The 26,676-nt window shown below is 33.9% G+C and overlaps 2 protein-coding genes across 3 annotated transcripts in view; one reads left to right on the forward strand and one right to left on the reverse strand.

Annotated features, from left to right (window-relative positions):
* Nucleotides 1-24: 24 nt before the first annotated feature.
* On the forward strand, nt 25-10,413 carry LOC143907158 (solute carrier family 35 member E1 homolog). The gene is made up of 3 exons (XM_077423728.1): nt 25-537; nt 6,573-6,781; nt 6,865-10,413. The coding sequence occupies exons 1-3, from the start codon at nt 210-212 to the stop codon at nt 7,372-7,374; spliced, it is 1,047 nt and encodes a 348-aa protein (XP_077279854.1). The 5' UTR covers nt 25-209; the 3' UTR covers nt 7,375-10,413.
* Nucleotides 10,414-10,526: 113 nt separating this feature from the next.
* Grip (Glutamate receptor interacting protein) overlaps nt 10,527-26,676 on the reverse strand; it is a 41,494-nt gene continuing 25,344 nt past the window's right edge. For both annotated transcript variants that reach the window (XM_077423708.1, XM_077423709.1), the window contains exons 3-6: nt 13,360-13,877; nt 12,941-13,260; nt 11,242-11,466; nt 10,527-11,153 (exon numbers count right to left, since the gene is read on the reverse strand). In XM_077423708.1, the coding sequence (XP_077279834.1) occupies nt 10,832-11,153; nt 11,242-11,466; nt 12,941-13,260; nt 13,360-13,877 (1,385 nt within the window). In that variant the 3' untranslated portion in view covers nt 10,527-10,831. The remainder of the gene's footprint in view (nt 11,154-11,241; nt 11,467-12,940; nt 13,261-13,359; nt 13,878-26,676) is intronic.

Raw genomic sequence — 26,676 nt, forward strand, 5'->3', positions numbered from 1 at the left:
GTCTTTCGTCTCTTCTCGATTCGACACTACTGTCGACAGTCGACACTCATTTGACTCATTCAAACGCTGTCAGAAGGCTATGGACGCGGAGTGAATCCGGCTGGTTAATTGTGTGCATTGCATATATCACATATATATGCGTGAAAAGTGACAAATTTACTGGGGGACTGGGAGTTGAATTTTGATACCGCGCTGTCACGCGAGCCGTCATGGACGATAGACGAAATAACCGCGAGGTTATAACAGTGTTATTTCTGTGCCTCCTATGGTACGTGGTGTCCAGCAGCAGCAATGTCGTCGGCAAGATGTTGCTATCGGAATTCCCATATCCGCTTACGGTGACCATGGTACAATTGACCTCGATCACCGTCTACTCTAGTCCATTCTTCAATTTGTGGGGCGTAAGGAAGTACGCGTCCAACATAACGTGGAGCTACTACATGCGGCTCATCGTGCCCTTAGCCCTGGGCAAGTTCGTCGCGAACGTGTTCAGCCACGTCAGCATTTGGAAAGTACCCGTCTCTTATGCTCACACTGGTATGCTTATATACCATACATTGCTTTTGGCCTCTTGGCACTCTAGTCAGTATGTCAGGTGAATACATCGTGTATCCTCATATATGCATATGTACTATATACGCACGCATTTTCCTACCTTACCGACATCAAAACTTAGAAATTAAATTTAAAAAAAACGAGACCTGAGCGACGATTTTCCTTCTCAGAATGTTTTTTACACACAAAAATAAACAATTTTACAAAGTTTTAAGAAAATCGGAGGGGAGAGCGTTATACTAAACATTTACCTTTGATGCTAAGCATTTAAATTGTTGTAAAGAATTTATTGCGAAAAATATCTCAGGCAGGGTTCGAACCTGGAACCTCTCTCAATCTGTGTCTTACCAATTCGATTAATATATCTTTATTACTTTATTCATTGTTTACAATAAAATGAAAAATACTTTAAAATGTTTGAATACTCTAAAATGTTTACAAAAAATATCCTTTATATTAGACACTAAAAAATATTAGACACTTTTTTCGTCAAAGTAGCCACCCTTACATTTAATCACTTGTTTTACTAATCCAGGTAATCTAGCTATCTACCTAAACATTAATTTTTACGTCATTAGTTTTTTTTGACGTAGAACTACGTCTTTTCCAGACGGGGTGGGGTAACTTCGGGTGCACGACTGCAACGTTTTCTTGCAATGTTTTCTTGCAACGTTTTCTTGCAACGTTTTCTGCAACGAAAACATGACACTAATATTTCTCGAAAAGTATTAAAGGAAAATATACTTTATTATAGTGTTTTTGAAAGCTCTCGATATGAGCTAAATGTTCCTGTAATTTATTTTGGTGGTTTTTATAACCAATTTTCTTTATATGGCAATTATTATAAGAACCTGACATCTCTATTTGTATATCTGTCTGTCTGTCTGACCGCGAACTACTCATTCGTTAATAGACCGAATTTTAAAGAATTATATATGAAACAGGGGTAGAATTTTCTGGAAATGGTGGTGGTGGGGTTAATTTTTTGTTATCGTTTTTTTTTAACCGGTTGCGTAATTTTTCCAATTTTTCGGGAATTAATTGATCGAATCTTAAAGAATTATATATGAAATATAGGGGTAGAAAGAACTAAAGAATGTAATAGAATTAGAAAAATTGCTAATAAATAAGGAGTTTCCGATTTTTGTTTAAAAAAATACGTGATTACTTTAATTTCCGCAAATTTTGAGATATCAAGTTCAATTTTTTTATAGATAATTTTTATAAATAATTTTTCGTTACTGATTTTTTGAAAACCGGTTTCGAATTTTTCTAATTTTTCGGGGACGGATCAAATTTTAAAGAATTATATAGAAAGTAGGGGTAAAATATTCCGGGGATTGCCATGATGTGTATAATTTTTCGTTTCCGATTTTTTGGAAATTGGTACCGAAATTTGTCTAATTTTTTGAGAAATAATACGTAATTTTTCGGAAAATAATAAGTATCTAATATCCGACAGCGAGCTACTCATTCATTAACGGACCGATTTTCTTGAAACCGGTGTAAAAATTTTTGAGAACTACGTAGAACTACGTCTTTCTTGGGGGGTATGGGGGTACGACTGCAACGTTTTCTTGCAACGTTTTCATGCAACGTTTTTTTGCAACGTTTTTATGCAACGCTTTCTTTTTCTCGAAAAGTATTAAAGAAAAATATACTTTATTATATAGTTTTTGAAAGCTCTCTCGATGTAAGCTAAATGTTTTCGTGGTTAATTTTTTGATATGGGTTTGTTCTCGAAAAGTATTAAAGGAAAATATACTTTATTATATAGTTTTTGAAAGATCTCTCGATGTAAGCTAAGGGTTTTCGCAATTTCATAAATAAATAAATAAATGAATAAATGGATGAATGGATTTAATAAATACATAAATGAATGAATGAATGGATAAATGGATGAATGGATGAATGAATAAATGGGTGAATGGATGAATGGATTTAATAAATAAATAAATGAATGAATGGGTGAATGGATGAATGGATTTAATAAATAAATGAATGAATGGATGGATGAATGGATGAATGGATTTAATAAATAAATGAATGAATGGATGAATGGATGAATAAATAAATGGATGAATGGGTGAATGGATTTAATAAATAAATAAATGAATGGATGAATGGATGAATGAATGAATGGATAAATGGAGAATGGATGAATGGGTGAATGGGTGAATGGATGAATGGATTTAATTAATAAATAAATGAATGAATGGATGAATGGGTGAATAGATGAATGGATTTAATAAATTAATGAATGGATGAATGGGTTCTACGTTGTTGCTTGCGGCACAGTTTGTGCCAACAACGTCGAACTACGTCAACTGACAGTTGACGTAGCCCTACGTCTATTTTCCTTCGCTGAATACTTTAACATGAAATAGTACTATATGGTTATCGATATCTGCGTATGCGCATTGCGGACGATTAGGCTTCGCTACCTTTCTCTCTCGCACAATTAACGCTTCTCTCTCGCACGATGTCGGACACAGACTCGATGTTCAATGCCTTTTCCATATATGTTCTATTCTAATAGACGTAGTTCTACGTGTTGATTGCGGCACAATTGTTACTCTGTGCTTGTATATTTTTTAAGTAGAATTTTCCGGAGATCGCCATAATGTGTATAATTTTTTGTTTCCAATTTTTTGGAAACCGGTACTAAAATTTTTTATAACCGATTTTCTTGATATGGCAATGTGTTCAGAATGTTCTAATACGTGGAATATTTTTCGTAAAGTATTAAAGGAAAATGTACTTTATTATAGTGTTTTTAAATGCTCTTAATGTGAGTTAAATGCTCCTGCAATTTATTTAGGTGGTTTTTTATAACCGATTTTCTTGATATGCCAATGTGTTTAAAATGTTCTAAAACGCTGAGGTCCGATTCTAAAATTCTAATTTTTGGAGGATGGCAACGATGGGTTTAATTTTTTTAAAAGATTTAGCTTTGTTTTTTGGAAAAATTTTAGTACTGGTTTCATGAAAATAGGTTCACAATGAAGAAACTACTAATTTATTTCTTAAGTATACTAAAATTTCAATGAATCGGAGACCTCAATAAAGTACCGGTATTGAATTTGGCGTCAATCGTTGAAAGAGTTACCGATTTATGTCTAAAAAAGAGTGGTTATACATGTAATCTCATATAGAATATCATTAAAGGAAGGTTGGCATTTACTTTGGCGAGAATCGGGGAAGGGGTTACCGATTTCTGCAAGAAATTTATATTTTTTTGCAACGAAAACATGCAACACTAATATTTCTCGAAAAGTATTAAAGGAATTTTGAAAGCTCTCGATGTGAGCTAAATATTCTTGCAATTTATTTTGTTTATAACCGATTTTCTTGATATGGCAATGTGTTCAGAATGTTCTAATACGTTGAATAGTTCTCGAAAAGTATTAAAGGAAAATATACTTTATTATAGTGTTTTTGAAAGCTCTCAATGTGAGTTAAATGCAATTTAACCGATTTTCTTAAGTATATTAAAATTTAAATGAATCGAAGACCTCATTTAAGTATCTTCTTTTGGTTAGAAATGTCGGAACTTCACAAAATTCATAGAATAAAATTTATATAATTATATGCTAATAATTTGAAAAATTTCTTATAGAGAAAAATTTATGAGCTAAAAAAATAAACGGGCACAGTAACAACTGTGCCGCAAGCAACAACGTAGAACTGCGTCAACTGTCACTATTATTCAGCCAAAGACAGTTGACGTAGCCCTACGTCTACTACTTTCCTTCGCTGAATACTTTAACATGAAATAGTGACAGTTGACGTAGTTCTACGTTGTTGCTTGCGGCACAGTTGTTACTATTCTTGTTTCTTTTTTAGCTCATAAATTTTTCTATATAAAAAATTTCTCAAATTATATTAGCATATAATGAATTGGCTTTCTTCTAAGAAACTTTATAGGCTAAATAAAATGATGTGGAAGCAATATGCAAGTTTTTAATTTGCAAATTTGTGTTTGTTTTCTTTAATTTTAAAATTTTTGAGAAGTAAAACATACTAAATGTTTTTATTATATATTTTTTTTTACTATATTTCCATTTTTTCTTTAACGTGAGGGAAATTTTCATTGATCCCGGGGGGATACTCTTGTCCTTTGATAAAGGTCCATGTAGTGGCAATGTGCAAAAGTCTAATTTGCGCACTGTTTTATTATTTTTTATTATTTTTTTATTAATTTGATTATATTTTTCACTCTTTTCTACGTCTATTTCATATATAATTTTTTTTAAATTTGATTGATTAATTCTTAAGTTGTATATAAACAAAAAAATCATGTATTAAAACATTCTGAACACATTGCCATATCAAGAAAATTGGTTATAAAAAATTTCAGTACCGGTTTCTAAAAAATCAGTAACAAAAAATTATACACATTATGTGTGTGTTTGTGCGTGTATATAAGAGTGTGCGTGCGTGCGTGCATGTGTGCGCAAAATTAAATATTTTATCTGCCAAACCATGCTTATTATTTTGTAAATCTTCTTCATTATTCTTATCGCTGAGTTCTATAATTTCTTCCTTTAAAATATTTTGTTATACGTCCTGTTTTTTTTTTTTTTTTTTTCCACCAAAATTTAATGCTGAGTTTACTAAAATTTTATCTCATCCGTCATCCAATACTATAATTTTTAAACATTAATTGTTTTTATTTTTATTTATATATATATATTAAAATTAACATACATGCGTGCGTGCGTGCGTGCGTGCGTGCGTGTGTGTTATGTATATTATATATATAGAAGAGGTAAGAAGTGGAGGGTTCCGACTTGTTTTATCATAAATGGGACTTCTTAAGTTTTAAAATGAGATGTTAATTATTATATTCTACGATTATTAGTTTCGAAGATCTAAACGTTCAAAGTATGACATGTTTTTGTTGCATCGACAAGAAATTAGCTGAACTGTCTAACGCTACTGTATCGAAGAGGTAAAAAATGGAGGTTTCCGACTTGTTTTATCATAAATGGGGCTTTTTAAGCTTTAAAATAAGATGTTAATTATTATATTCTACGATTATTAGTTTCGAAGATCTAAACGTTCAAAGTATGACATGTTTTTGTTGCATCGACAAGAAATTAGCTGAACTGTCTAACGCTACTGTATCGAAGAGGTAAGAAGTGGAAAGTTCTGACTTGTTTTATCATAAATGAGGCTTCTTAAGCTTTAAAATGAGATGTTAATTATTATTCTACGATTATTAATTTCAAAGTTTTAAACGATCAAAGTGTGACATGTTTTTGTTGCACCGACAAGATATTTAGTTAAACTTTCTTACGCTACTGTATCGAAAAGGTAAGAAGTGAAAGGTTCCGACTTGTTTTATCATAAATGGGACTTTTTAAACTTTAAAATGAGATGTTAGTTGTTATTCTACGATTATTAGTTTCAAAGATATAAACGTTCCAAAGTGTGACATGTTTTCGTTGCAGGCTGTGCGTGGATTTACCCCCCCTTATAGCCCCCTTATACCCCTCCTTACTGTCGATAAAGACGTAGTTCTACGTCAACATAAATATTGACAATTATTTTAATAAAAATTTAAACAAGAATATAGAAATCAATATGAATTTATAAGAATCTCAGATATCTGTGTGCATGTGTATAATATAACATTTACACTGTATATATTCTCAACATTCTTCTGAAAATATACAAAACATGTCCCCCTCCTCTCTTTCCCTCTTTCCCTTCTTCCCTCTCTTTCTTCCTTCTTCTTGCTTCTCCTTTTTTTCAAACTTCCTCCTCTCTTCTTTTCCTCCCCGTCTTCCTTTTTCCCTCTTCTTCTCCCTTTTTCTCCCTTCTCTTCTTTCTCTCTGTCTTTCTTTCTCTTTCCTTTTCTCTCTCTTTTTCCGCCTTTCTCATTTTTTCTCCCTCTTTTCCTTTCTTTTTCATCCTCCTAGCTCCTTTGCTTGTTTTTTACTTTCTTTTATTCTATACCACTCTTGTTTTAGTTTTAGTTATATATTAACCGAAATTTGGCTCTGTCCCAGTGAAGGCTACAATGCCTCTTTTCACGGTGGCTCTATCAAGAATAATACTTCGGGAGCAGCAAACGTGGAAAGTGTATTTGAGCCTTGTGCCGATAGTCGGCGGCGTAGCCGTGGCCACACTGACGGAGCTTAGTTTCAACATGATTGGCTTGATAAGCGCCTTAACATCCACTATGGCGTTTTCCTTGCAAAATATTTACTCAAAAAAGGTAATTGGTATGGACAAAAAGATTCTGTCTTGTGTTTAAATACTTCATATTTCTTTTTAAATCTTGCAATTTTTGGCCTGCAGGTGCTACATGACACAGGAATACATCACTTGCGGCTACTGCATATACTCGGCCGTCTAGCTCTATTTATGTTCTTACCAATTTGGATTGTGTACGATTTACGCAGCTTGATGTACGAATCGATTATAAGACCGTCCATAGATATAAGCTATTATATATTAGGGTTATTATTTCTAGATGGTATACTTAATTGGTTTCAAAACATTATTGCGTTTTCCGTATTGTCAATCGTGACCCCTCTAACATACGCAGTGGCAAGCGCTAGCAAGCGCATATTTGTGATAGGAGTAACATTACTCGTACTTGGCAATCCAGTTACTTGGCTTAATATATTTGGTATGACCATGGCCATCTCAGGGGTATTATGTTACAATAAGGCTAAGTACGATCAGAGAATAGAGAAGCAGAACCAAACAATTCTTCCAAAATATTATAATGCCACACAGAACGGTAATAGCAGTTCCTTTATGGTAAATGGATTTGCCGGTAGACATCAATTATATGCAGTCTAGTCTCAATTGATAATTTTATTCTAACAAATTTATGTGAGTTTTCTGAATCTGAATCTGTAAATGTAAATTAATTTTTACAAATTATCATGCACTATTACAAATTATTACGATAGTAATATCGACCAAATACGAGAAAGGAACTCACATATGATGAATTATTACTTTACATTATTATACATATGCGCATATGTGCCCGCGTATTTAACACACGTGCATGCGCACGGGAGGAATTGTTTTGTATTCTGAAAAAGTATCCGAACATCTAAATATAATATCAAAAGTTAAACGTGTTTGAAAAAAATGTTTTAAGTAAAAATTTTACAGAGGATATATAATGCGAGCAATAAATATATTTTTTATGAGACATTAACAATTTTTTAAATAAATTTATAATACTTTTTTATAATTCTTTTGATTTTCTTTTTCTTCTTTCTAATCTTTTTACGTATTATAGATTATCATACAAATCATACAAATCATGGTGGAAGGAAAACAAGGTGTGCTTGTTAGAGAGGTTGACATTCAGTATGTTCTGCGCAGACCAAGCGAGCGCCATATTGGATTATATAGATATATACTTTACACTTATAAGTGATATACTTTCCACAACGCTCACAACGCTTGTTTATCCTTGTTGTTTGTCAAATGTTAGACAAGGACGAATGATGCTCGCGAGCGTTATGAGCATTAAATGGAACGCACCCTATGTCTCCCGCTTGGCCCAACGCACTCATTGGTTATTTAGAGAAGGATGCGGAACAGCACACCTTGTTTTCCTTTCACCATGATAATTATAATGAGGGATAAAATTCCTATTTAGGGGAGGCAGCTCCTATGACCTTGATCTTGACATATATTATAGAGGTCACGTTCCTAAGTAACCTTTAGAAGGTATTACCTGTCACTCGTTCTTTATTAAAAAGTTATTAACAAAAAAGTTTGAAAAATATAGCAGTTTTATTTTGAGTATTGAAAGGCATAAACGACTAATATGTATGTGGAAATAGTACATGTATGAACGAAGGAAAGTCTTTCAAAGCAGTGAATCGTTAATATATTAAACAGTCTTTTTGTTAAAGCAGAGAATAGTTGGTATAGAAAAGTATATGTATACAATTTTGTGTTAGAAAGCATGAATACAAAAGTATTATCTGCTTTAACCATAATTGCATGGTGTTAGAAGACAGGTATAACATTGCGCATAATGGCGGCCGGAGAATACGACAGCCAATCAAATGTTTATCCAAAATGTGGTTTCATCAAAATGGATTATTGCGCATATCCTTGCTGTAAGCATATTATATCATAATATAACACATGTAATAATGACATTATATTGAGTTGGAAGTTAAAACATTAACTTAATTTTACATTAACTTACATACTCGAATTAACTTTCATATCAGTTTCTTTTCTTTGGCAGGCATTATGCTAGGTCTACAATTGTCGTAAAATTGCGAGTCGTAAAGTCGTGAGTCGTAAGAATTGACCAATCACAATCTAATTTGAGGAGAATAATCTGTGGTTGGTCAATTCTTACGACTCACGACTTTACGACTCGCATTGTAGACCTAGCATTAAGCCATTGCTGACGAATAAATGTTTCTTTAGGAAAAGTAAAATACTTAATTCTTTTCGTCTCATTATGATTCGTACGACTCTTACAATTTTTTACACAGCACGTTGGCATTAGCTTCTCCGCAAAAATATCTAATATCACACAATATAACCTTTAACTGTGTGTACTTCACAATAATACGGGAGGCTTTTGGCATCTTGGATAAAGCTCTGATTGGTCAAAGAAAATGACGACTGCGCATTCTCGAAACTGTTACACCTGTCTTCTAACACCATAATTGTATGATTATAATCGTAAGTATTATTTATTGACTGCCTGCATTCTTACCCCAAAAGAACTAACCTAATCTAACCCAACCGAACCGTACAATGATAGTCCTCGTTTCGCCCTGTAGCAGGGCTGAAGTAGGGTGGACTTTGCTTCAGGTGGACGATTCTCTGGACATTGTACTCTCCACACGCAAAGCGAGATTCACCCCACCCCACCCTGCTTACCGGGCGAAACGAGGTCTATCATTGTACGGTTCGGGTTTTCAACTTTCCACTCCACGCAAACCGAGGTCTACCCCCACCCCTGCCGCAGGGGAAGAGGCGGTAGCCTGTACTATCTATATACTATCTACATACACATATCAGTAAGTTACTTCTATTAGCATTATAGCATTGACACAAACTATTATATTTCTCACAATCAGTTATATTTGTTAATAACTTTTTAACGAACAACGAGCAACGACTAAAATCTTTTGAATGTTGTTCAAGGTCATGACCTTGACAACATATGTCAAGCTCAAGACCATTGGAGCTGCCTTTTTTAAACAAAAGTTTTACCAAATGAGGTAATAAAGTCTTCAGATCAAGTCTATCGGCGAGTATACCTATATATATTGATGTGTCTTGATATAAAATACAAAATAACTTGTAAAGTATTCACATAAATGAATGTTACAGAAAGATGTGATCTACATTTTTCAAGTTTAGTGTGAAACTATCGTTTTCTAGATAATTATATTCTATATTTTCATACCATAATCACGCGCCGTAATAAGCTCTGTTTAGTTTCTCAACTCTGAAACTAAACCTGCTGTATAAGGCGTGTTGCATAAGTCAAAATTATTGTTTTTAGCTAATTGCTGGTCCAATTAGCCTTAACTATGAATTTGACTACATTCCTCAAAATCACTTTTAGCATGTATTTTATATTGAAGTCCATATATTTTATATTGAAAAGTGTCTCACGTTCAAGAGATATTATTTATTGACGTATAATATAGACTTATATTGTATATATTACATTGCGCGTCTTCTAAAAATGATTACATCTTCTAAATTGTTCAGATACAACAAGTTTATACACTCACACAATCCAGATGTACAGACTGCGCTCAACACTGTTTCGATTTTATTTATACTTTCTAAATTATTAGCCCGTTTTGAAATAAAAAGAAATTTAGATACGTTTTTAAATGTCGATGATATGCAGAGTGCAGACCCATATTCGTAGGTTATGTGTGGAGAGTATGTGTGCGTGCATGCGAATGGAATTTGTACGTAGGAGAAATTGTTCTAGCAGAGAAAATCAATCTATACATTTATTTTTATAAATAAAATACATATGTGTACAAAAATATATTGAAAACATTTAATATTCAAGCCAGCGCTCATACATAAAATTACAATCGCATTCTAAGAATGCAGCTATCAGTATCAATAGCATCCACGTTTATTCTCGTTGATCTCTAAAAAAATATATCCGCTATAAGAATAACTACTACAGTTAAAGAACAAATTTTAAAATATCTAGGCTATTAACTGAAATTGAATTGGATTGCAATGATATACTAATAGTTTAATCGCAGGTGGTGATTGTTATAGCAATCTACAAAGTTTTCACGATGTTTTGCGGAGATAATGGTCTCGCTACCGTTAGATCTAAACACGGTCCCGCTGCTGCAATAAGCGGAACCGCCAAACAACAATCGCAGTCTTCCGTACTAGTTTCATTTACTCGGAGAATCCTGTCGTACGGCCGCAAAATGCCATCGCATGGTCCCCCAGGTCGCAAACGATTTATGTAAACGCCACGTTCATAAAGGCCATCTGATACCGAGAAGCCAAAATCTTCATAGACTGGGTCTTTATGAAGTGACACATGTACTATTTGTTGAGACCTGTTAGAACCACTGTTTCGTTCTTGTGCCCTGAATTTTATAATAGAAGAGAAAACGTTACACGAATGATGAATTGCTGTTGAAAAAATCTTGATTGTTAGCTAATTAATTTTGATACCCCGGATAAGATGGTATTGATAAATCTAATTGTCCACTGTCCGTAGAGGCGGTATCCCAAAGTCTCAATATTTCCGGCATGGTACCACTACTGTCTCCCAGCTCACCCCAAGAATCCACTGCGCTGTCCACGCTAGGAAGACTCTCTCTGCCTGAACGTAACGCACCATTCGGAAATTGCGCCTGGATCGTATCGCTTCTTACGCTGGGCTCTGTGCAATAATCTCTGCAAAAATCTTTTTTCAGACCTTTTTACACCGAGATTTTTTGGAGCAGTTACCCTTTAACTCTTTGAATTCCAAAATTTTATATTTGGTCTTTGTTTTCTATTACAAATATTTGATAACAAATTGAAATAGATTTTTTACAACACCTCCATGGAAAATTCGACTTTCCATGCCTGTAGAGAGGGGCGAAAGCGGCCAATTTCACGCCAGGGCGGCATAGCGGGCGAAAAGTAACCACTTTCCTCCCTAGGGCGGAAAGTGATCACTCTCGCCTCTCTCTAGGCATGGAAGCCGAATTTTCCGTAAAGGTATTGTGAAAAATATCGTGTGCACCTCGGGGCGCAAGCTTTTTCAGACTCGTGTGATTTGCCGCCCGTGCCGGGCGGCAAACTTCACACTCGTCTGAAAAACGCTACTTTCGCCCCTTGGTGCACAATATACTATTTTTTTCATTAAAGACTGATGGACATATTTAAGATTTTTTTAAGTATGTTGCATTTCGAAACACTTCAGATTTTCGAAAAATTTAAAGTTAAAGTTAAGTAAAAAAAGATTATTTTAATATAATTTGTCATTCTACAGCTATTACCGGAAAAAATGTATTTTACTTAAAATTAAATGTATTATATTAAAATTTTCAATTATTAAAAGAATAATTCTATTATGAACTATTTATCAACTATTGTTCGAGAAGTCGAACATGTGCGAACAACTATTATGAATTAAGTTAACAAGATTTTTATGATCAAATATTGAATATATTATAAAAAGTGTTTTGTAATTCGCACTCATTAATTACATAGATCCTAGAATGAATCTGACCCAACTTTATAAAAAATTCTAGTTTATTAGTAACTTTGTTTATACTTTTTTATATCACTCTTTGTTTCTCGTTTGTACCTTAAACGCCTGATTAGAAGATATATTTTAACTTCGTTAATAATAATTAACGAAGTTAATTTAACGTTAATACCATTTGAAAAATCATTTGTACTCGTGTGTACTTCTTCCAATTTCATTTATATCTTGAAACTATTACTACTATTTTCAGTTTTAAGAAAGCCGTCAAGAAAATAATTCAGCAATTTCTCGAAATATCACAAAACTATCAACAGCATTTGAAAGAGAATCTTTTGTATTTCAAAGAGTTCGAAACTACATCTCTTTTCAATTTTCAGAAATCCGTCAAAAGAATAATTCTGCCATTTTTCGAGATAAATTCGCAAAACGATCAATAATATTCGACAGAGAATCGTTTGTGCCCGTTTATACCTCTTTGATTTCGTTTATGTCAAAGAGTTCGAAACTACAGCACTTTTCAGTTTTTTTGACGTATTTATTAAAATATCCTATATAACTAATACAAAATAAGTTCTTGAATGAAATTAATACATCACGACACATTTTACTTAAAATAAAACAATGTTCAAAGAACTAACTTTGATAAAAAATGTTTCGAATGGCATTGAATACCTTATTTCCGTATTAGGATCCGGCTTTCTAATAGTTAAAGCAACTACTGATCCGCCAGGCCGATGCAACAATTGAGCGGCTTGCCTCAAATCTCCGGGATCCAGTTTCTGCCCATCTATTGCAAGCAACCTGTCTCCAGACGCTAAACTGCCAGTTCGATAAGCGAGCGATCCTTGACGGACTTCTGTGATTACCAGATCTTCGTTTACTGTGAGACCCAGATCAGGCTGGCCGCCTAATGGCCTAGCTACTCTCACCGTGAAGATTCCGGAACTCGGCACTACAGATCCACCCACTTTGTATTCTATCACCAACTCGATCTGATTATGTTAAACATACGAAAATAATTAATAAGAACATATTTTACTGTACTTATTTTCAGCAGCTATGAAAACTCGAAGCAAAGAGAGGCCATTTACCATCTGCGATGTCTCTAATATATTGATTACTTCTGACGGTTGTAAATCGCGTAACATTCTCCGGTTGATCGCGATGGCCTTGTCGCCAGGTAAAAGAATACCGCTCCGTTCCGCCGGACCACCAGCTTCCAGCAGGCTCACTATATAATTCACGTGATCTTCGGCCAATTTGAGGGCAAGGCCGAAACCCCGATGATCTGGCCGTAGAACGAGCGTCAAGCTCTCTTTCATCTGCAAAGTCTGATTTGAGTTTTGCTGGGCCTGTGGCTGCGCCTTCCTTTTGACCGTTCTCGCACTAGGTGGTCGCGGTAATATCTGCAGTCTAGCAATGCGACAACTTTCAGAATTATTTCTAAGCAGTTTGGCGGCGGTTATTGCATCCTGAACAGGCGTGTCGTCCACAGCTAACAGTCGATCCCCTGCCTGCAATGCACCACACCGATCCGCCGTACTCGCCGGACGAAGGCTGTCGATGTAGACTCCATTTGATGTCTCTCTTACAGTTAAACCAAGCTCTCCTGAAAAATTCCAATTTATATTTTAATTTAATTTAATGTCTGCTCTAAGGCTAAATTCTTCTTTCTTTGACTCACTCTTATGCTAAAAGTATTCACAAGCTATCATCGTTTGACTTACAAGAGAATAACCTGAAAATTTTTGTTTGAATGAAACTTTGCATGTACACTGTCGGTCAAAGATTTAAGACCATTACAGTTTCATACAACTCTTATGACTCCATTTATTAAAATAAAGAAAATTTCCCCTTTTATTAGTATATTTTTTTCTCACCCAGTCAGAAAGGTGATGTCGATTTAACGTTAATTTGACGTCGAAGAGGTTGACAGCTGGTTAAATTGAATTGATCGACATCTCCGACGTCGAATCACTGTTGATCGACGAACTTTTTGACTGGTGACCCCTCATTTCATCTCAGCCCAAAACATCTCAGCAAAAATATTTCGTCTATAATATCTCAGTCCAAAAATGTCTCAGTCCAAAAATATCTCAGACAATAATGTATCGAACAAAAATATCTCAAGTAATGGTGATTTATTATATTATTGTTATTATTTGTATATTCAGTTGATTAGAATAATTTATTATCAATGTATGGCTGTTCATGAAATGTGATACTAATTAAGGCTCCTGGTCCCTGAGCCGAGAACTCTGCGTTGACGGTGGCGACGCCACTCTCTCCTCTCACTCTCTCCAATGGAGAATTCTGTCTTGTGACATGTTGACAACCTATTTTGTTGTACGTGCTATTTCTTTATTATTTGCTCTGTGCTTGTGCTCTAACGTTTAACGTATTCGTGAAACTCGTAAAATTGGCCGAAAAGTAAGATTTGCATGCGGAAGAAACGTTTTCACCTTCTTTCGATAGTCGTTAAACGGCTGTTTTTCCCGTATGTTTAGGCTTCGTTTTATGGCTGTTTGTTTATTGTCGAAGGAAAAGGGTAGTTTTCGGCCAATTTTGGAAGTGTTCTGAAACGATCTATAGTGATGTTTTATTGAAATGTCTTTTTATTTGAAAATGGTATGCACAACAAAATTGGGTGTTTTCCTCGCCTCGATAGTAAGAATCCAATATGGCCGCGGTGACTACCCAGGAGCCTTAAATGTAATATTAATTTTGTCTCCACGCGTGGAAAGTCCACGCATGTACTTTGAAGGCACACTATGTGTCTAGTTTAAGGCTCCTGGGTAGTCACCGCGGCCATATTGGATTCTTACTATCGAGGCGAGGAAAACACCTAATTTTAAGTTGCGGTATTTTCCGAAATAAAAAGACATTTCAATAAAAAATCACGACAGATCGTTTCAGCATACTTAAAAAATTGACCGCATACTATCCTTTTCCCTCAACAATAAACAAACAGCCATAAAACGAAGCCTAAACATACGGTAAACAAGCCGTTTTCCGACTATCGAAAGGATTGGTGAATGTTCCTTCCGCATATAATATTTCTTGCAAATCTTACCATCCAGTCAATTTCACGAGTTTCACGAATACGTTAAACGTTATTAGAGCACAAGTACAGAGCGAATAATAAAGAAATATACCGCAACTTAAAATGAAGTTGTCAACATGTCACAAAACAGAATTCTCCATTGGAGAGAGTGAGAGGAGAGAGTTCTTATTATTTCTGCCGCGACGGTACGGCGCCACCGTCAACGCAGAGTTCTCGGCTCAGGGACCAGGAGCCTTAATAATAGTGGAGCCCCCCGCAGGGAGGCGAAACCTACTGCCTCCACGCATACACTTTCCATGCGAGACGATGAGTTGTCACATGGGTTTACAACTGTCCTAATACTAATTAAATGTAATATTAATTTTTTATAATGATATTTTGTAATAAAAATTCCAAAAATTTGTAAGATGTAATTCATTACAATGATATTGTGTAATATAAATTGTATGATGTACTTTCAAAGTTAATTATTGTCAGAGAAATTTTTGGACTGAGACATTTTGGACTGAGATATTTTTGAACTGAGATATTTTTGGACTGAAACATTTTGGACTGAGATATTTTTGGACTAAGACATTTTGGACTGAGATATCTTTGGACTGAGATATTTTGGACCGAGATATTTTTCCCAAGACTTTTTTGTATGAGATCATTTAGGAGAGACATTTTGACTGGGAACCTTTTTGACTGATTATATAGTTGACTTGACGTCGAATCAATGTTGATCTGACATCGACAAATAAATTTGAAACGGATATAAAAATTTCCTTTTATGTTGTCATTTATTTTATATATAAATAAATATATGTTTATATATAAATAAATATAATGTTCATATATATTACATATATAAATATCCCACATAGCACATAATATTATTTCAGTAATATTGCAGCAATATTATTTTTCCATTGCAATATTACAATGAAATATAGCAAAAATATTGCAGTAATATTACTGCAATATCTCAGTAATATTACGTAATATTACTGTAATATTTTTGTGATATTTGTATAATATTGCTAGATATTAAACTATTTTAATAATTTTTATAAAATTTTATTAAATTATTTTTAATAGTATTGCTACAGTATTACATATACAATATTAAGAAAATAATATTGATATTATCTTTTTATCTCTTTCTTCTTCAAAACTGCTCCATGCTACTCTGCACTGTATGAATTTCCACTGATAAAGAGTGACGTAACACTATAACATAATACAAAAACTATAATTATTATTTATACAAGGTGAGTTTTATTTTGTGTGCCAATTATCTTCGCTAATTATCTCAGAAAGTATTGGTTTATTGGAAAAATGTTTCAGATAAAAATTGGAGGGTTTATAGAGGAATAATAGATGATCTTATTAGATTTTGAGTCTGAAACCCATGTTGAAGCCCAGTAGGGGGTCCAAGTCAAATTTTTTAAATAAAAACTTCCATTATTTATTACATTATCTTTTTCTACTAATTAATATAAACAACTTTTGTCTGAAATATTTTTTATTTGCTTTATACTTTTTGAAATATTCAAGAAAAATTTGGTAATTTTTTTAATATTTAGCTTATGATATCTTGATAAATGCTTGTCGGAGGGAAAAATGATACAAGACTTTTTGACTTGATATGGTTTCAAGAATATGCTATTGCAATAATACCTCAATTTCTTTAAATATTTGTGTATACATTTCCTTAAAGCTTTCATGTGTACACAATTATTTAAGGGGTAATATCACCTTGTGTTCACTATTATTTTCTGAATTTATTATAAAAAAATGAAAAGATTTATTAATATTCGGGTTTTTACATATGAAAGTACAAGTCTTAAGGTACATAAAAAAATTTTTTTTAGATTTTTAAAAACAAAATAGCAGCTCTCGCAAAACAATTCTTTTTTTTGCCATACCGCTACAAGTCGCAATTTTGCATCTAGAACAAACCAAAAATTTTCTGAAAGTATGGCCCAAAATGTAGTGAACATCGTAGAATTTTTTCGATAAATTAAAATTTGCCGATTTTATGGCCAATTTTCAAGCAATTTTTTCCAAAAAAAAAAGAAAAAATTTAAATCGACGCCATTTTTTTAAATTAATTTATCAAAAAAATTCTGGTTGGAAAAGGGGTGTCTATTTAAATAATTTGACTTGGATCCTATTAGGCTTAACACAGGTCCCGGACTCAAAATCTAATAAAATTGTCTACTGGTCCTCCTTAAACCTTCCAACTTTTATCTGTAACATTTTTCCAATAAATCAAAATTATCTTTTATTATTACAAAACAAATAACAAGTTATAAAATTAAATACCACTTATAAAATTTGTCTTAATTACTTTTATTCCCCGAAAGTACAAGTCAGTCTCTTTTGATTCCATCACATTTCTTGATTCAGATTTTTCTTTCTTTTAGTCCAAAATTCTTTAACTGGTATATATTATCTGTGCAATACGTATGATTGTGTGATACCTTAATAATGTCTTAATGACGTCAATAAGATGTCATTAAAATATCATTTAACATTATTTTGCTACTTAAAGTATTATATTTCAACAATATATTGCAGCAATATTACTATAATATTTCAATATTATTTAAAAACGTGTAATACATAAGTAATATTTCTGAAATATTTCATTGTAATACGTAATATTTCCACTATATTGCAATATTACTGCAATATTTCTGTAATATTACATGCTATGTGGGATATATGTATATTATATAATGCTCTACTATATATTGTCTATTTCTTTATCAATATACATGCTCAAAAAAGTTAGGGGATCACTTTTTCTCAGTAACAAATAATTAACATAAAAAAAGTTTAAAAAAAGGTTTTACAGGGCAAACTTTCTCTCTTTCTATCTCTCTCTACTAAGATATATATGCTTTTGTTCAATTTTTACTCAGATTAATACTGAAAGGCGTGGTCAGCTTTGTATAAGGACATATTGAGATATCAAAAATTTTGAAATTTGCAGTCTTCCACCGCCAAAGAAAAAAATTGGCGAACATGATTATTGATACCATCTCAAAGTACGGACTTTGCTATTTCAAATGAAAAACAAAAATCTTGATCTCATATTGATGCATTTTGCTTCCTCATAGAGGAAGCTTTGTTTTCGTAAATTCGTATATGAATCTTTGATTGCGTTATAAAGTTGGCTCTAATTAACCAAATTTTAAAAAATTATATATAAAATAGGGGTAGAAGAAACCAAAGAAAAGATTGTTTTTTAAGTTTTTAATGTCAATATGCTCAGAGTGTTCTAAAACGTCGAAATATTGCATTAAAAAAAATGTCGGTATGTGTGTATGTATGTATGTATGTATGTATGTATGTATGTATGTATGTCTGTGCCAAATTTACAGAAATTTCTATAACTCCAGAACTGATCAACCAAATCTTAACGAAATATATATGAAATAGGATGAAAAAAGACTGAAGAATATAATAGAATTAATAAAAATTGTTAATAATAAAGGGGTTACCGATTTCGGTTAAAAAAAGATTTACCAACATTTTTTAATTTTATTATATTCTTCAGTCTTTTTTTTCTATTTCTATTTTATATATAATTCTTTAAGGCCGGTATTTATAGTCGAGCCTTATATCTAAGATCGTCTTAGATATAGTCTTAAGGCGTCATCAGCCAATCAGAGGGCCGTATTAGCATCTTAAGACATCACTTCCTCTATGAGGAAGCCAAGTGCAAATTTTTAATTTGCACAATTTTTTTCTGACTAATTTTTTTAAATAATTAATACTGCCCAAAAAATGTATTTTAATACAGATAAAGGTGAGATGCTAGTCGATATTCGATAGTTCTACTGATCGCAAAATATTTTTCGCGCAGTTTTTTTACATCAGATTGAAGAGGCACTGCGTCAAAAGGTACCCCACGTTAAGATAGGCAAAATGCCACTGTCAATGAAACGGAAAAATAACTGTGGATCTGCATAAGTACACTAAAAAAAGAATTTTCTACGATTTTTCCGACCAACCATCCTTCCTCCTTTTCCTAGTAGCACCAAAAACCGCTTTTTTCGAAAATTATTTTTTTTCCGGTTCTTTTACGTTAAAAATTTTGAAAAAATTTGAGAATATAGCTTATAAAAAATACTTAGCACACAATTTTTTTTAGTTTTAAGCGCGTTGAATACCTAACCTAAAAAAATAAAATAAATATTTGAATCAATTTTTTTTTAATTTTTTTGATGGTTGCAGGTCTAATTACTCTAGAAAATTGTATATTTTAGTGTTCTACATGTATTAGAATTTTTTAAGATTTTTTGGAATGGTGGGCCATACTCAATCAAAAATGCGAAAAACCTTATTTTTAGCCACTTTTGAGCCTTTTATGGTCCTTAAATGATTGATAGCCCAGCAAACGCAAAAGGATTAAAAGGTATTAAAATTTTTTAATACCTTTGAATCCCTTTTTTGGCGGAATTAGATGAAATTAGATGGGATTCGAAATGAGATGGTCCAATCCCATGGAATCCAAAAAAGAAATTTTAAATTCCATCCACTCCTATGGAATCCGTATTTTCCAGAAAAATTTTCTGCGTGTAACGATTCAAACCGATAGGAACCGATTGAAATTACATTGTTGAATACCAATCCGTTTCAATCGGTTTTGATCGGTGTAATCGTTATAAATCCGTGATTTCCGGATCAAGAATCTAGATTCATGCGGATTCAAAATTTTTAATCGGATTTAATCGGTCATTTTTGGCAGGGTAGCGGTCGAGACGAAACTTTGAACTCGAGAAGATGCCCCGGCAATGCGACGCCTAGCGGCGTCGACGCGAATTGCCGATAATGCAGATACCGCGCGGGCGTGTACTATTATTGGCGCGTACCGCCACAGAGTTCAACACGGACACTTTTTAATCCCTATCCTGGCATTCAATGGTATTCATTTTATTGTCAGAATAGACGAAATTCAATGGAATTCAATACGGAAATTTTTAATTCCTAGTTTGGCGTTCAATGGTATTCATTTCGTTAACGGAATCAATGGTATTCAATGGAGTTCATCAAGAAACTTTCCAATCCCTAACCTGGCATTCAGTGGTATTCATTTCGTTAACGGAATCAATGGCATTCAATGGAATTCATCACGAAACTTTCCAATCCCTAACCTGGCATTCAGTGGTATAATATTTTTGTGTTGGAATTGGATGGGATTCAAAAAAGACAAATTCTTTCCAAAATAAGGAATTCCATGATATTGAAACTATTTCAATCCCTTTTTTGGACAGAATGGAATTCGGAAAGTCCTTAATTGAATTTTTGGCAATCTTGTTTTAATTCTTTTCAATCTTTTTTCGTTTGCTGGGAGTGCCTTAACTGACTCTAAAATAAACATAATATATTAATTTTTGATATATGTTGTCAATATTTGATACATTCCTATACGTCTCATATGTTTTTGAGCATGAAATCAGTCATAACTCAACGAGAAAACCCTAATTTTTGTATAAAAGTGCCTATTTTTCGTCGATTTCTGGATTTTTGGTTATTTTATCTAAGTTTTTTTGCATATGATTGGTGAATGTGAATATAAATATAATAAAAAATTGTACTTCTTATACATATATTTCAAATAAATCGTTTATTTATTCAAATACATACATTTTCATGAAAAAAAATTAATTTTTATGATTCCATGCATGATCGTCTCTTTAATCCTCCTCGTCACTATCTTCTTCAATTACTGGTGTTACTTCTTCGAAGTCGAACAATGATATTGTAAATAAGACAAATAAGACAAATCTTATTTACAATATCAACCTGATAGTGTGGGACTCAACGGTGTCAGACGTTATTGCTGTAACTGCGCTAATGGTAACAAAACTATAGGGTGTTGCTCGTATATAGCCGCCATAGTTTTTTACCTGTCTCATGCAAAATACTTGTCAAGGATTATTCGACCAGCTGAGATACTTACAACATTTACTACGCCGTTTACGCAAGCATTACTTCTGTAGTAACTTACGATATATCACTCGTTTACGCTGAGTAAATTATCGTAAGTTACTACAAAATCCCGTTTACGCGAAGGAATTATCGTAAGTTACTACAGAAGTAACGCTTGGGTAAACGTAGTAATTGTTTGACTTCGAAGAAGTAACACCAGTAATTGAGGAAGATAGTGACGAGGAGGATTAAAGAGACGATCATAGAATCATAAAAATTAATTCTTTTTTCATAAAAATATATATATTTGAATAAATAAACGATTTCTTTGAAATATATGTATATAAAAGGTACAATTTTTTATTATATTTATATTTACATTTACCAATCATATGCAAAAAAAAACTTAGATAAAATAACCAAAAATCCAGAAATCGACGAAAAATAGGCATTTTTATACAAAAATTAGGGTTTTCTCGTTGAGTTATGACTGATTTCATGCTCAAAAACATGTGGGACGTATAGGAATGTATCAAATATTGACAACATATATCAAAAATTAATATATTATGTTTATTTTAGAGTCAGTTAAGGCACTATCAATCATTTAAGGACCATAAAAGGCTCAAAATGGCTAAAAATAGGGTTTTTCGCATTTTTGAGTACGGCCCACCATTCCAAAAAATCTTAAAAAATTCTAATACATGTAGAACACTAAAATATACAATTGGAGTAATTAGACCTGCAACTATCAAAGAAATTAGAAAAAAATTGATTCAAATATTTATTTTATTTTTTTAGGTTAGGTATTCAACGTGTCTAAAACTAAAAAAAATTGTGTGCTAAGTACTTTTTATAAGCTATACTCTCAAATTTTTTCAAAATTTTTAACATGAAGGAACCGGAGAAAAAAAATAATTTTTGAAAAAAGCGGTTTTTGGTGTTACTAGGAAAAGGAGGGGGGATGGATGGTCGGAAAAATCGTAGAAAATTCTTTTTTTAGTGCACTTATGCAGATCTAAAGTTATTTTTCCGTTTCATTGACAGTGGCATTTTGCCTATTTTAACGTGGGGTACCCTTTGAAATGAAATTTCTCAATCTGATGTAAAAAATGCATCAATTTAAGATCAAGATTGCGCGAGGTAATACAGCAAAGAGATGACAACACTTCTTACTAAAAAAAAACCTCTACATGTACACACATACGCATGTACACTCCATACACATACACATACATTCTTGATTTATAAAATCCGAACGAGCAACCTCTTCGTGGTGCACATCAGGTTACGCTAATGTCAGCGGTAGGATATCGTGCTGAAATCATAAAAGAACAGGGGTTACTTTAAATTGTGATATCTCGTTAAATAATCGGCGTTTTACTTTTTTTTAAGGGCAAAATCCGTACTTTGAGATGGTATCAATGATTATGTTCGCCAATTTTTTTGTTTGGCGGTGGAAGACTTTGCAAATTTCAAGATTTTGGATATCTTAATACGTCCTTTGACCATGCCTTTGAGTATTAATCTGAGTGAAAATTAAACAGAAGCACTTCATCTCGCACTTTATAGTAGAGAGTTTATAAAACATTTTTTTAAACTTTATTTCTGTTAATTATTCGCTGAGTAATTACAGTTTAAAAATGGGCAAAAATTTACTGAGAAAAAGTAATCCCTAATTTTTTTTAGCAGTGTAGAATTTTAAACTTACCTTTTACCTTTTTCTAAATCTGAGAACTAGGAAGGGATAAAACATAAATTAAATATCACTTAAATGTACATCTCTGATGTACATTTTGGTATATGCCAATGCGACATAAAAATTATATTAATTTAATACTATTATAAATAAAAATATGTAAATAATTATAACGTTTACAAACATCCACTAATCGGTTTAATAAAAAAACTCGCATAATTCTCTTACTACTAACATAAAATGTTTAAGTTAAAAAAAAAATATTAATTTTTAAACATATTAGTTCTTAACTAGTAATAAGAGAACTGAGGATATTATAAAACCGATTTACTGGAAGCATAGGCTGTACTTCCGAAAACGTCCATCCACAGATTTAGGTGAAACTTTGTAAAGGTTCCTTTTAGATAAAAAACACATGTACCAAAAGGATTTTTTGCGACTCCAAAGTTTAGCAACTTTTTTAACATTTTTAACTTGCTGCCTCCGCGCATACATCTTCCACGCGAAACAAACCAAAACAGCTCTCAAGTAATGTAAACAACCATAAAGTCATACACAAAGTACAAATATATTAATTTGCTACTTCTGCGTATACATTTTCCACGCAAAACGAGGTGCCACACAAGTTTAAGACTTTCCATGCGTGGAAAGTTTACGCATGTATGTACTTTGGAGGCACACTATATGTGTCTAGTTTAATAATAGTGGAGCCCCCCACAGGGAGGCGGAACCTACTGCCTTCACGCATACACTTTTCACGCGAACCGAGGTTCACCCACACCTCCCCCTGCTTTCGGGGGAGGTGCGGTAGCCCTTCTCTTGCTTACGTGTGTACTGTCTCTCTCTCTCTCTCTCTCTCTCTCTCTCTCTCTCTCTCTCTCTCTCTCTCTCTCTCTCTCTCTCTCTCTCTCTCTCATTAATGTGTTACCTATATTTGAGAAAGTGCTAGAATTAGTAGTAAAAAAGCAAATTGAATTATATTTAGAAAATAATAGTATTATAACTGAACATCAATCGGGCTTTAGAAAACACTATTCATGTGAAACAGCGATACAAACTGTTATAGACGAATGGAAACTGATAGTTAGTGAAGGGAGAATGGTGGGGGTAATTTTCATGGATCTGAAGCGAGCGTTTGAAACAGTAGATAGGGAAAGATTACTAGGAAAATTATATCAATATGGAATCAGAGGTTCTTGAATGGTTTAATTCATATCTAACGAATAGAACTCAGAAGGTGAGATTTAATAATAAATGGTCAAAATTAATGGCAACGGAATATGGAGTTCCACAGGGATCTGTATTGGGACCTTTGTTATTTATACTTTACATAAATGATATAATCAAAGTCTGTCCAGAAGAGTGTAATTAAGATAAAAATGTTTGCCGATGATACTTTAATATATGTAGAGGGAGAAAGTAGCGCAGAACTAGAAAGGAAAATGAATTCGATGTTTGTTATAGTAGAGAGAGAGAGAGAGAGAGAGAGAGAGAGAGAGAGAGAGAGAGAGAGAGAGAGAGAGAGAGAGAGAGAAGTGGATGAATATAAATAAGTTAAAAATGAATGCAGGGAAAACAAAATATATGATAATTAGAAGTGTAAGAAAAGAGCTAAGAGGTAATATTATGTTGACATGCTTAGATGGAACTGAGATAGAGCGTGTCGAAATGATGAAATACCGAGGTATAATGATTGACGATAGGCTTAGATTTAGAGATCACTGTGATTATATGTTAAAGAAAATAGGAAAAAAAACGAGTTTTCTTAATAGAATAGGTAATTACATATCGGCTTATACCAGATGCACGATATATAAAACAATCATAGCTCCTCATTTTGAGTATTGTGCAACGTTATTAATTGACATGAGTGAAACGGAGCTAACCAGGCTGCAAAAAGCGCAAAATCGAGCTATGAGAGTCATACTGCAATGCAATAGATATACCAAAGTGGAGCATATGCTGCAAGCGCTGCAGTTTATGTCCATAAGACAGAGGCTATATTATAATGTGTGTACATTTATCTTTAAAGCGGTGAACAACATGCTACCGGAACAATTAAAAGACCGTCTAGAATTAGTGGGAAAGAACACTGATAGGCAAACCAGACAAACCGGCGATATAGCAATAGTGTTTCGTAGAACGAGAAATGCGCAAAAAAGTATGTTCTATGAAGGAGTAAAAATGTATAACGCACTGCCAGCCGAAATTAAAAGATGCGAAGAACTAAAAATGTTCAAACGTGTGCTAAAAGAGTACGTTCTGTTGTATGTATAAATATGTAGTATGTAAAAATAGCTGAGAAAGCTAATAAAGGTCATTCATTCATTCATTCATTCTCTCTCTCTCTCTCTCTCTCTCTCTCTCTCTCTCTCTCTCTCTCTCTCTGTGAGTATTACTGGTTGTCCGTAATCTTTGCTCTTATAAAACTGAATATTGCTGCTGCCGTTGGTTGCCTTTGGGCTATTTTGTTGCAGATTTAAGCAGGTCTTTTGGTTGCTTGTCACGCGCTTTATTCTTTTCCTTGGTATTGCTACCTAATTCTGAATATTTTCGTGACAAGTATCATTGTTCGTCTTAACCTCATTCTCGGAAACATCGTGGAATTCTTGGGATCACCTGCGCAAGGCGTTCACCCCTGCTGCGCATGCGCCTGCTGTGTCTATCTGCTCTTTCTGGATCTGATTTGTGCATGCTCCCTTCTCGGTGGATCTCTACTGCGCATGCTCCTGCTTCACTCCTCTCTACGCCTCTCTATCGCTTCACTCGGATTCGCGCGTGTGTTTTGCCTGACCTGTGCTCAAGTGTTGCCACCCTAGCTGTACTACGACTGGGGACGTGCCTAGTGATTTTCATCTGACGTGCCTGGGAATTCTTGCTTCTACCGAATAGCGTGACTGGACTACACATGCAACCAACGTGCGCTAGGTGTACAAAATTAATTGCCGGTAAATCTTATTCTTGTGCCGCGTGCTTTAAGGCATTTCATCCGGGCTGCGTCAAGCCATACATTGTTACGCGGTCCGCTAGTGACTGTTGCAAGTCTTATTTCTCGAAGATGCCGCTCACACCTAGAGATGAACGCCGTACGTTCTTTTCTTCGGATGGCGATGCTGCGTCTGGCGTTGTCGTTGCCTCGCAGTCCATTGCGTGTGCGCAGGACATAAGGCATGAGTCAACTGACTCTCTTTTGCGCGGGCTGATCGAGCAGATCAAGAGTACGGATGCGAAAATCTCTGCATTTATTGATAGTCAACAGCGTACCAATGAAGAAATTAGCGTCAAGCTAAGTCTTTTAGATCGTCTTAACGATACTGTTTCTCAGAACAGTCAACGCATTATTAAACTGGAGCAAGAAAATGCTAAACTAGTTCGCGAGGTCCGAGACTTGAGGTCTGCTCGGTCGACTCAGGTGACTCAGAGCGGTAGCGAGTTGATCGTATCAGGTTTGCCTTCTACTTTGTCTGCAACTCCATCTGAGATTGCAAAAAATGTTTTTGCGGCATTGGATGTTCCTAACCTCTCCTACCATATCGTTAACACCAGATTGGTTAAGAGGGAACCGTCTTCTACTGTGCTCACGGTATCTTCACCTTCGAGCTCCGTCATTATCTCCTTGGCTTCGAGCGTTGTGCGCGATGCGGTATTGTCGAGTAAGCGTTCAAAAGGTGCGATCAGACAGAGCGATGTGTGTGGTGGCAGCTCACATCGTAACGT

Source organism: Temnothorax americanus, unplaced genomic scaffold (genome assembly GCF_048541705.1).
Source record: "Temnothorax americanus isolate GAGA-0224 unplaced genomic scaffold, ASM4854170v1 Scaffold8, whole genome shotgun sequence".
Lineage (NCBI taxonomy): Eukaryota > Metazoa > Arthropoda > Insecta > Hymenoptera > Formicidae > Temnothorax > Temnothorax americanus.